The 10,583-nt window shown below is 55.7% G+C and overlaps 2 protein-coding genes across 3 annotated transcripts; both read right to left on the reverse strand.

Moving 5' to 3' along the window:
* Positions 1-53: 53 nt before the first annotated feature.
* On the reverse strand, positions 54-5,326 carry FGF11 (fibroblast growth factor 11). Its single transcript, XM_019664793.1, has 5 exons — positions 5,002-5,326; positions 3,252-3,362; positions 2,963-3,066; positions 2,199-2,397; positions 54-1,915 (listed from the first exon to the last, which is right to left on the reverse strand). The coding sequence occupies exons 1-5, from the start codon at positions 5,192-5,194 to the stop codon at positions 1,845-1,847; spliced, it is 678 nt and encodes a 225-aa protein (XP_019520338.1). The 5' UTR covers positions 5,195-5,326; the 3' UTR covers positions 54-1,844.
* Positions 5,327-5,391: 65 nt separating this feature from the next.
* TMEM102 (transmembrane protein 102) lies at positions 5,392-9,129 on the reverse strand. Of its 2 annotated transcripts, none has more exons than XM_019664792.1 (2): positions 8,692-9,129; positions 5,392-8,429 (listed from the first exon to the last, which is right to left on the reverse strand). In XM_019664792.1, exons 1-2 carry the CDS (start codon positions 8,903-8,905, stop codon positions 7,279-7,281), a joined length of 1,365 nt encoding a protein of 454 aa, XP_019520337.1. In that variant the 5' UTR covers positions 8,906-9,129; the 3' UTR covers positions 5,392-7,278. The 2 variants fall into 2 exon arrangements, with proteins under 2 accessions (XP_019520337.1, XP_019520336.1); XM_019664791.1 differs by having other exon boundaries at positions 5,392-8,600.
* Positions 9,130-10,583: the final 1,454 nt, after the last annotated feature.

Consider the following 10,583-nt stretch of genomic DNA (forward strand, 5'->3'; position numbering starts at 1 on the left):
GTCCGCCACCCAAAGATGACAGACAACACATCAGTTGTATAAATCTTCTTTAATTGAGAATGCATGGAGTGGAAACTGGGTCTCCTGGGAGAAGAGCCAGGAGATGGGTAGAGCCTGAGCGGGGTCTGTGTGGGTGAGGGGAGCATCAACCTCTCCTGCAACAAGCCAGAAGTAGAAAAGGCCTGAGGAAAAGTGACCTGCCTCTGAGCCCTAGCCCCTTCCTTTAGGGCCTCCTCAGTCTACCCTGCCCAGGTCTGAGGCTGTTCAGAGTCTCCCTCCTAGTTCACTAGTGGGTTCCTGATCTTTTCCGGCCCTGCCCCTAGCTCTCCACATTTTTCAGAACAATCTAATCAGGCCCTTTTTGGGTACCTAAAACCCAGCTGAGGTTATAAACTTTAAGGTAAAGCAAGTTCTATTCTGTTAGAAGCTCTGGGGGTGTATGAGGTCTGGAGCCCAAGAGGCCCTCACCCTCCTTGGCCTGACCTAGGGGAGAGCAGTGGGACTTATTGCTGAATTGGGGTCTCCTCATTGGGGGTGGGGGAGGGTCAAGGCTATGTGCCATTTGTCCTTTTTATTCTAGACTCATTACCCTAAAGACTTTCAAGGGGACCTGAAAGGAATTCCTGCTGAGGTAGCTAAGTGTTCATGTCCCCTCAACCCAAGCATAGGTCCAATCATGCCATTGTTTTGGCCCCTTCCCCATCGCAGCTTCCCCACTATGAGCCAAGGATTCCTGCTAAAGCTCCTCTGCTCTTCTTCAGAATTTGTTTCCCTGGCAGGACCCTAGCTGAGTTGCAGGAGCTAGAAACTACACATAAAAATAAGGTTAGCATTCTATAGGAAGAATAAGATTTTTAGAAAATTATCTAAGAAAAACAAGAAGTAGTTCTTGATTCATCCAGAACTTAGTTCTTTATGAATCATAGCTGGGTCCTTTCCAGAGTTCTTCCTTAACATGTATCACTAGAGAAGGTGGGAGAGTGAGTCTAGAATTTACTCTAGAGCAATAATATGGCTATATAGGCCCCAGTTCCATCCTGGAGGGAAGGTCTGAGAGTCGTGGTCTACTTGTATGTCCTAGAGCCAAGATTCAGAAGGAAGTATGGCTCCATTTGTGTCTAGAACACCATGCTCTAGAATTGGGTGTCTCTGGGATAAAAAAAGTTAATATGTGGTGATCTGAGACTGGTCCCAGTTCAGGCCAAGGCCAAGAGCTGGACAGGGCTCAAATCCAGCCTCTCTCTACTTGGAAACCAGGGGTCCATCTGGGTCAAGGAAGCCTGATGGATCCAGAACAGAGCCTGGCAGCATGCCTGCATTCCAGCACAGAGCCTTAGTGCAGAAATGGCCCTGGCTGGGGTGCCTGGTGTTCCAGAACCTGTCTAAAACAAGGCAGAGGTGGAATAGGGAAAGAAGGAAACTAATCCTGAGCTCCAATGGACCTATAAATCTATGGCTCAGTGGCAATGAAGAAGGCATAGGGCTCTAGGAACTGGTTGACCCTGGGGTGGGGAGTATTTGTGACCTGCTTCTGTCAGTTTGGGAACCCCCAGAGCTACCTCAGGAAAAGGCTTTGGAGGTGTGTGAGTGTAAAAGGAAAGAAGTGATCAGCCAGGACCATTTTCAAACATTCCCCTTTTTGACCCCCCTCCTGAGTCCAAGGACCTAAGGGTCTTAGCAGTTACTAGGGTCCCTCAGGATAGAGCACCTGGTGGGACCTGGCTTCTCAGGGCATGAGTATGGCAGCTGGGGTGAGAGCAGGGCCAGGAGCAGGGCTGGGAGACAGACTGTGGTGGTAGCTGGCTCAGTGCAAGTGCAGGAGCCTCCAGTCCAAACTCTACATTTCAGGGGGCAGGAGGACTGGAAGGGGAGGTCTCAGGGACACTGTGGAGAGAAGGCTCCCGGTACATGGCCACTGTGAAGGGGAAAAAGAGGATCAGGAAGAAAAGTTAGGCAGAGAGAGACCTAGGGAGAATCAGAGCTCTGAAAGGCCTCCCTTCCCTACACTCATCCTCTGGGAACCCCAACCCACAGGAGGAGAGCTCCCCAAACCCCCAAAGGCCAAAGCCTTCCTGGCTTGACCTCTCATAACAGGTGTCCTCTTTACACTTGTAGCCCCAGAGCTGTATGTCACTAACTGACCATGTCAAGGTCAATACCCTCCCATATGGCCCGCATTTTCTTCAGTCCATACTCACCCTCCAGGAGCTTGGGCACAAAGTGGGCAGCTGCCTTGGTCTTCTTGACTCTATTTCCTTTCATGACTCGGCCCTCCTTGTCCAAGCCTAGGTACCAGGCCCGGCCAGAACGGCGCTGACGGTAGAGTGCAGAGGCATACAGGACGTAGTAATTTTCAAAGACGCACTCCTTAAAGCGACACTCAGCTGTGAAATGTGGCTGCGGAGACAAAGACCCAGAAAGGCATAGACAGACAGAGAGACAAATAGACATATCACTGGAGCCCTGGGAAAAACAAGACAGGATATAATCCATACATTTCAGGATGGGAGGGCCAACTTCTGAGTCCATGCTGGAATTGGGAGAAAGGGAGGACAAGGAAGAGTCTGGTAGGCCCCTGAGGTTTAGGAACCAAACTTTTGGGGGTCCTAGAATAAGAAAATACCTTCTCTCCACTCTATTCCCAACCTTTCACCATTCCCTATCCTAAATGATTCTGGAGAAGTGAGTAATAACGAAGTCTGGAGAAGGTAGGATGAGAAATGGGAACTCTAAAAGGATGAAAAGAGTTGGACATTCAAAGAGGCTAGGGACATCTGGAGGGCTGTTTGAAGAGTAAAGATTAGAGGGACCCTAGAGGAGGTGCTCTGGAGTGGGCAGTGATGACAGGACAACAGCAAGAGCTAGAGTGAGAAGGAGTCCTGAGCTGCAAAATATCTGTAGTTGAGAAAGTTGTAGCTGGGGGAGTCCCCAAAGCCCAGGCCACTCTGCCTCATTATCTCACCGAGCTGTAGAGCAGCCCCTCAGCATTCATGGCCATGTAGTGACCCAGCTTGGCACTCTGGATGGTGACCACACGGAGCCCCACCGGGATCAGATTGAAGTGGGCTGGGAGTGGAAAGAGGGAGTATCAGTACCCTGGTCCTTATACCACCATCTGAGCTCCCCCCATCCCAGCTCCACTTCCTTCCTCAAAGAGTCAGACTGAATACAACAGAACCTGAAGCAGGAATAGGATTGTCATCTAGCCCCACACTCCCCCTTCACACCCAGCTGCTGGCTTCCCCTCTCACTAAAAGAGCTGGTGTCCTCTGGGGTACCCTGGATGCTTCCATCGGGATTCGCCTGGAGGTAGAAACCCTGGCGGCAGAACAGTTTTGTGACGATGCCTTTGAGCTGAGGCTCTGGAGAGAGAGAGAGACATTAATCTTTGAAAATGACATCTCTGTTCCCAAAAACATTTCTACACTTGGTGGGATCAGAGGAAAGAAAGGAGCGTGGAGGGAAGGAATAGGATCCCTGGGCCCCAGCTCTCTGACCCTCCAAACAAACTCTCTCCCAACCTCTCTTTGATTCCTGAGGACGCTGGAGTGTGGGTCCCTTCTGCTTCCTCTAACCACAGCTTTCTGTTTAATTTATTGAAATTTATTTAAATGGCTTAATTTCTACTCTACAGCTCAACCAGAAGTGGGGGAGGGAAGAGGAGGGGGAGAGGAAGAGAAGAGATACATCAAAAGGCAGAGGACAGAGGGAGACAGGCAGGGATGCTGAAGGGGCAGTGTGTTTGAGAATGTGGGGGGCAGCAAGGTGACCAGAGGGTAGGGGCGTCCCCTCAAGAGTGGGGGTGGGACTGGGCCTGACGCTGACTCAGCACCTGCTGCTGCGGCTGCGGCTTCCTTGGCGCTGGCCTCGCCTGGCTCAGCGCCCGCCTGTCTGACACTGACCCATCTGTCAGTCTGTCTGTCAGTCTGCTGGCTCGGGGGCCCAGCCCTCCCTGAGGTTCAGCCTCTCCCCTTCGGCCAGGTAACCCGCCTGGGGTGGGGGACATTCGGTACCAAACCAAGGAAATGAGGGGAGAGGTGGGGGAGATGGCAGGCAGGCTGTCACGTGGGGGTCCGGTCCCACTCAAAGGGTGGGCTGCGGACTGTACCACTGTGGCGGGCCCGCTGCGGGGGGCGAGGGGAAGAGGGCGCGAGGGGGCTACCCCTAGGGAAACTGGGAGCTGGGTCAGAGGGACTCTGCCTGTCGTACCTGGACGGGGACCACACCCTAACCCTCACGACTCCCCTTCCCTGTCGCTTGCTTTCGACCAACTTCCCTGTATCCCCTTGTAGGTGGTACGACCCCTCACTCTCAGTGCAGGTCTCCCATCAGCCTTGTACTGTGTCTGACTTCCTCGCGGCAGAGGGTCCCTTGAGCTCGTGGGACCTGATTTCGGAGTCGCGTGGAGGGTAATGGAGGGGGTGCCCAGCTCCCCTCTTGAAGCTCAGGTCACGGGAGGAGGGCGCACAAGAGGGGCGGGCTGGCGAGGTAGCTGCAAGGACACCCGGGGGAGAGCTGGGGAGATTGGCGCCGAGCCAGGCAAGCTCCTCCAGGAGGAACCGAGCCAAGGCGTGGAGCGGGAGAACCGGGGCGGGGTCGGGGCTGCCGTAGCCGCAGAAACCCTCGGGGTGACCCAAGCGTCCGGAATCCCCAGGCCCCTCGGCTCGGCATGGAAAGAATCGCGAGAGCCCGCACGTAGGCAAAAGGACGATGGGGGTGGGGATTTTTGGGGGGAGTGGGGAGCGTGAACGGGAGCTGCGAGGCTTGGGGCCCCAGACTTAGCCCCTCAAGCCTTCCCTTTGCACTCGAAAGCAAGGAGACTCGGGGTTATGGGCAAAAGGGAAGGGAAACTGAGGTATAGACTGGCAGAGACTTTGTTGCCCTGGCCCACCCCTTTTCACTTTCTGGGAGCCCCGTTCAGTTGGGCCCCACTCTTCAGATCCCCTCACCTCAACCTCCCAGAGGCACCCTAGTCCCGGAGACCCCGCCCCAGCCACTCACCCGGGCCGCGGTCGGGCCGCGCGGGCCGTCCCCCACACAGTCGCACCTTGGATAGCAGGATGAGGAGCTGCTTCTGGCAAAGGGACTTGGTGCCGCGGGGACACACGCGCCGCTGCGCGGACACGGGCCGGCTGCCCCCAGGTTCACGAACCTCCCGCTTCTGCCGGATCAGGCTACTGGCCAGCGCCGCCATGGTGCCCCGGGAGGAGACACCCCCAAACCGACAGGGGCTCGGAGCACGCTGTGCTCCCCCAGAGAAGCCCGCTCACCACGGCATGGTCTTGACGCTTTCCCAAGACTTAGCGCCCCACCCACAGGATCCGAGGACAAGCCTCAGACCACCCCCACCCCCCAGCTTCCACCTTTGAGCCCCCTTGCTAGCTCCACTGGACCCAACAGCCTAAGTACCTCTCAGTTAACCCCACCCTCGGCTTTTACCCCCTACAGAAAACTCTGCCTTCCCCTGCCCTCCATTTATCTGTCCCTACTTCCCCTATCCCAAAGCCAAGACCCTCAAAATTTCCAAGATGTGGTTCCAATATCCCCAGGCACCTTTCCACCCTATTTTGGGGATCCAGTACTCATGCCAAATCCACTCCTGTAATCTAAAGGGGTTGGGTCCTTGGCTTTGAGGATATTAGCTCACCCACCCCTACTGGGGCCTTGACAATGTCAGAGAAGAACCCAACCTTGGTGTCTTTGCCACCCTCTAAGTGAAGAGGATCTCCCACATTTTTTCACTCTAATCCCTCCCAAACTGTGTCTCAGAATATCAAGGCTGTCCCCATTCAGTGAGAAGGGGTTCCCAGACTCTGTCTCTGGACAAGACCTTTTTTCACCACGTCATCCCCATTTCTAGTGGCACAGGGTTCCAATTGCTGAGTCTTTCCTCACCTTGTTACCCTCTACTCCTTTTGAAGTCACCTCCAAATCCACCCTTCCTAGTGGATACACCAGGTGGTTGTCTGGAGGGCCCTCTGTCACCTCGAAATAAGGAGCATCCAGGTTTTTTTCTGGCTGTCCCTTAATTTCCTTGGGGACAGCTGGTACTGTTTAGATCCCACGCCCTCCAATCTAACAAGCCCCTCAAGAAGAGTGCACCCACGTTGTCACCAATCCTCAAATGTGAACAGGCCCCCTACAAGTCAGAGCGCATCAGAGCTTTCTGCGACAGGGCTTCCTCATCCTCCCCGCGACTGCCTTTGGCACCCCTCTCTTCCCCGACGCCCCTCAACCTGTCCTGTCTTGTTGATCCGGCAACGGGTGGCGCTGGCTCCGGTTCCAGGCTCCTCCCTCCCTGTCCCCAGCAAACGGAGCTTTCCCCCACGCCCGGCTAGGCGCCTCCGGACCCCTAAAGAACCAAAAGAAGAGTGAGGGTGTTTCCGCAGAGAGCCCTGGTCCGGCAAAGTCAGAGCATTGGGCCTGGTTGCTGGATCCAGCGCGGCGGCGGCGGCGGCGGCGGCGGCGGCGGCGGCGGCAGCGGCTGTAGGAAGCTGAGGCGGCGGCGACTACCGCAGCTCCCCCTTTTTGGAGAGCCAGCTGGGAGGCGGGGCAGGGGACGGAGACGCAGGGAAAGAGGGGGGTGAAGATGGGCGAGCAGAACCCCGGGGTTCCTTGGAGGCAGGGAGTGGGGACAGTCATAGAGGCAGGCGGAGCCGAGGCAAAGCCGACCGTCTCGGGGTTCAGAGGAGGAGGGACAAGGTGGCGACTCCACTGAATGGAATCCTGGATGGGGGGAGAGGCTGAGCTTAAGATAGATGGAATGGCAGACACCCCGAGAGGGGTGAAAGGGACCCTACTGCCCTGGATGGGAGGACAAAACTAAATGAAGACAGTGGGGAAAATAACTGAAGAGATTGGGGGGCCGGAGTGAGATCTGGGGGGGGAGGGAGGACCCAGCCTCCTTAATATTTCTGCTTTTATGTGAGCCAAATTGGTCTATCTCTGGTCTCCATATCTCTCCTTTCCACGTTTTGTCAGCAAATATACCCCCTCCCCCATCCCTAATGACTCTTGAAAGAAAAGACCATAAGAACTGGGGGAAGATGGTTGCCAGAGGCTGCACCAGGATGCGAGGGATACTGGCCACAGATCTGGAGAGTGGAAAATCCAAAATGGGATGACCTGTACCAGGGAAGAAGGGTAGGATAACGGGCCAGGAGGACTTCTAGAAGGTCTTTGGGTCCAGGGTTCTTAGTTTCCCAAGCGAGAGGCGAGCAGTCCCCTCCATTCTGCTAGTTAACAGAAGCACTTTCTCCACCCTGGTAGGAGTAGTCTTTAATGGACCCCGCCTCCCACACCAGCTAAGCCGCCCCCCTTGCGCGCAGCCTTAGCCTCCTCCACCGCGGCGCACAGGGCCCGAACAGGGTCCCCACGAAGCCGGGCCAACGCTAAGAGCAGCGCTGTTGGACCGTCCCCCGCACAGAGCTTTCGGCCCTTCAAAAAATAGTGGGGCAGCATCCCGGCCTCCAGCACACGGCCCAGCTCATCCAGCAGCCCGAGGCAGCAGGCGCCCGCATTCTCGGGCCGCGCCAGATAGAGCGCAGGCAGTCGCTCGCAAGCCCAGTAGAGCAACGTCCGCAGGAGGTAGGGCGCCGCGGCCCGGGTCCCCGCCACCAGTGGGCGCAGCAGCGCCTGGGCAGCTGAGTGCGCTTGCAGTAGCGGAGCGGGTATGCGCGCCTTGAGCGCCAGCTCCTGGCGGGCGAAGCACAGCTGCCAGCCGGAAGCGCCCCGCCGCTCTATGCGGCCGCCGGGCACCAGGTAGAAGGAGGACGACTTGGAGGCCAGCGGGCCGGCCCACGAGTGACTCCGAGCCCCCTCCGGCCAGCCAGCCACGGACACTACAGGGATCAGGTCGAAAAGGAGGAGGTGGCGTGGGGGCCCCGGAGTAGCCAGGAGGATGGTGGTGAACCCCGCGTGGCGGGCTGCGTGGACCAAGCGCGGGGCACCCGAGACCGGGTACAGGGACTCGGCGACCTCGGCCAGCGTAACAAAGAACCACGCGGCCACCTTGGCAGGGCACAATGTGGGCCACGCCTCCAGAGTCTCCGACGGCTGTGGGACTGGATTATACACCGCTGCTCTGGTGACGTCACCATTCATTTTTTTCAGCGGTGCGGGAAAGCCATAATGGGTTATATCTTGCAGAGGTGACTCGGGCCCCGAACCGTTACTAGGTGATTTATCCAAAGAAGACACAAGCGGCTCAGGCTCAGTTACGTAACTGTTCGGCGGGTCCACGGACCTTTTCTGGTCCTTGGGGCTTTCTTCGCTTTCGGTTCGGTGGATGGTATCACGTCCTCCTGGGACTGGGGGTCCTAGGCAATCCTGCCATGCCTCTCGGACAGAGGTTCCGTGCATCAGTTCTGGGAGGCAGAGCCAGGCGGAAGAAGATTCCACATCCAGTTGCAGCTCCTGCCCAGTGCCGTCTAGAGAAAACACGGGCACCAAGAGTGTGAAGCCGGCGTCGTAGTGAGGCCCCCTGGCGTAGGGACCTAGGGGTGCAGGCCCCAGATCCAGGGAGCCCTCGCGAATCCCGCCACGAAGCAGCAAGAGCTCTGCTTGGGGAGGAAAGCGGGGGTCCCGGCGGTGAACAAGACCTACGGGAAGAGAAGGGATCATGAAGACATGACCCAAAACCGGGGAAGGACTGAGAGCTGCGAGTTTCTGAAGGCAGGGAGAGTTACTTACCAAGTAAAGAGAAAACAAAGTCCTTGGCCCGGAGGAGGTCTGGTCCCGGCTTGGGCCCGTCACTCCAGCTCTCCTGCACACCCAGCTCCTGGATAAGCTGGGTTAATTCCTGCAGCTGCGCCCCAGAGCAGAAGTCGATGTCCGTGAGGGGGCGGGCTGGGGCAGGGGGCGGCGGGCCCCACCAGGGGGCACTCCCCCAGACCGCGGAAGCCATGTGGCTCTATCGTTTTATGTTAGGGAAAACACGGAAGGGAGGAGGCCTAGACGGGCCTTTCCTTTGCTGCCGAAAAGTCGCCTCGGTTCTTCTCTCTTCCTGATGCCGAGAGTGCCCCAGACAAGTCCGCTAAGGGGTCTGCAGACAGCTCTAAATTTAGTTTTGAAAACCAACAAATAAATACCTCCTCCGTCAGTTGGTTAAGAGCTCGCTCAAGAGTTTGAGCTCTGAGCAACAGCGGTTCGAGTCCAGCCCGAGCTGAGCAGCCACTGAGCTGCCAACAGGTAGCAGGATGGCTCAGCTAAAAAACAAACAAACAAACAAATACCTCCTCCGTCCTTGCCCTTTCTCATATGCTGGTCTCCGCCCCCATGGACAGGTTCATCTGACTCAGCAGGTAAAAAGTAGCTGTTGGGCTCCTCCTACGGAATACAATAGCCAGTCTCTTTTGCCCCTTGTCTACCTCCCCTTACCTCTTTTTCGGACGAGGCTTACGGTCTGCGGCTTCTCTCTGAGAAGTAGCTTCAAGGGCTGGGAAGAGAATGGATAGAACGATTCAACAGGTAACCTCTTCCGGCTCCCCGCAGGCCACGCCCTTTTCTGAAGCCTGGCTGGCTGGTTCCTGGCCGGCCCTGCCTCCGTCATCACTCCTTTCGCTCCGCTGAGCTCTCACGCTATCCTGGGAGTTGGAGTTTGTCTTCTGCGCTACCAGGGCGTTGAGGCCACTCCCACACATCCTTTCCTGTTCTGCTGAAGCAGTGCCTAATTGAAGTTGTAGTTTCTGGTCAGGCCCACACAAACATTGCTTGGAGTTGGAGCAGAGGGGTAACAGGATGGATCTGAATAGCAAACAATAATGGGGGATATACCCGAGGGCCTGGAGAAAAATAGAGGCTTCTACATCCCATGTATGAGTAGAGACGCCCTGGTCATTTAGATCTAGGAGGATTCGTCCATGCAATTATAACTTCATTTTGGAGATGAGACTGCAGCCTAGAAAGGTTGTACATGACTTGTCCAAGGTCAGAGCTGAGCCAGAGAGGTGTTAGAAAGGGACTCTCCAGCTGGGTGATCTCCCCTTGGGATCCGTGGTGGTAGTGTTAGGGAAGAACACACAATGGACATCTGACTCAGGGAAAGGACATATTAGTGATGCCTACCTCAGACGGTGGCAGGGAAAACGCTTTGGAATCTCACAGTTCCTGTGCATACACAGAAGAGTTACTAAGACTGAAAATCAAGTCCAGAGGAAACTCCCAGCCGGGCTGGGACAGGATGAAGGGAAATAATCAGGGGAAGGAAATTGTTTTCCGAAACAAATGCTATCAGGGACACAGCTTAAGTCCAGGATGACACTAGGAGTAGAATAATAGGACAGAAAGATAGGAAACCATGGACAAGCTCACAGATCAGATCAATCCATTGCTGGACCAGGACTTCTTACATTCCCTTTTCCCCAGAGTGAGATAGGCCTGAGAATTAAGCATAGGCAAGAGAATTAAGCAGAGACACCTAGAAAACTTAGAGATTTGTAAAGGAGGGAGATCTTAGAATCCAGAGCTCAATTTGGGCGGCCCAGATATCAGAAGTTCCTAGTCACTGACAAAGAGAGCTCTTCTCCCTCAGCAACTCAGAGTCCTAAATCACAGCCTAGAACTGAGTGTGTGTTAGGGGGGGG

Source organism: Hipposideros armiger, unplaced genomic scaffold (genome assembly GCF_001890085.2).
Source record: "Hipposideros armiger isolate ML-2016 unplaced genomic scaffold, ASM189008v1 scaffold_431, whole genome shotgun sequence".
NCBI lineage: Eukaryota > Metazoa > Chordata > Mammalia > Chiroptera > Hipposideridae > Hipposideros > Hipposideros armiger.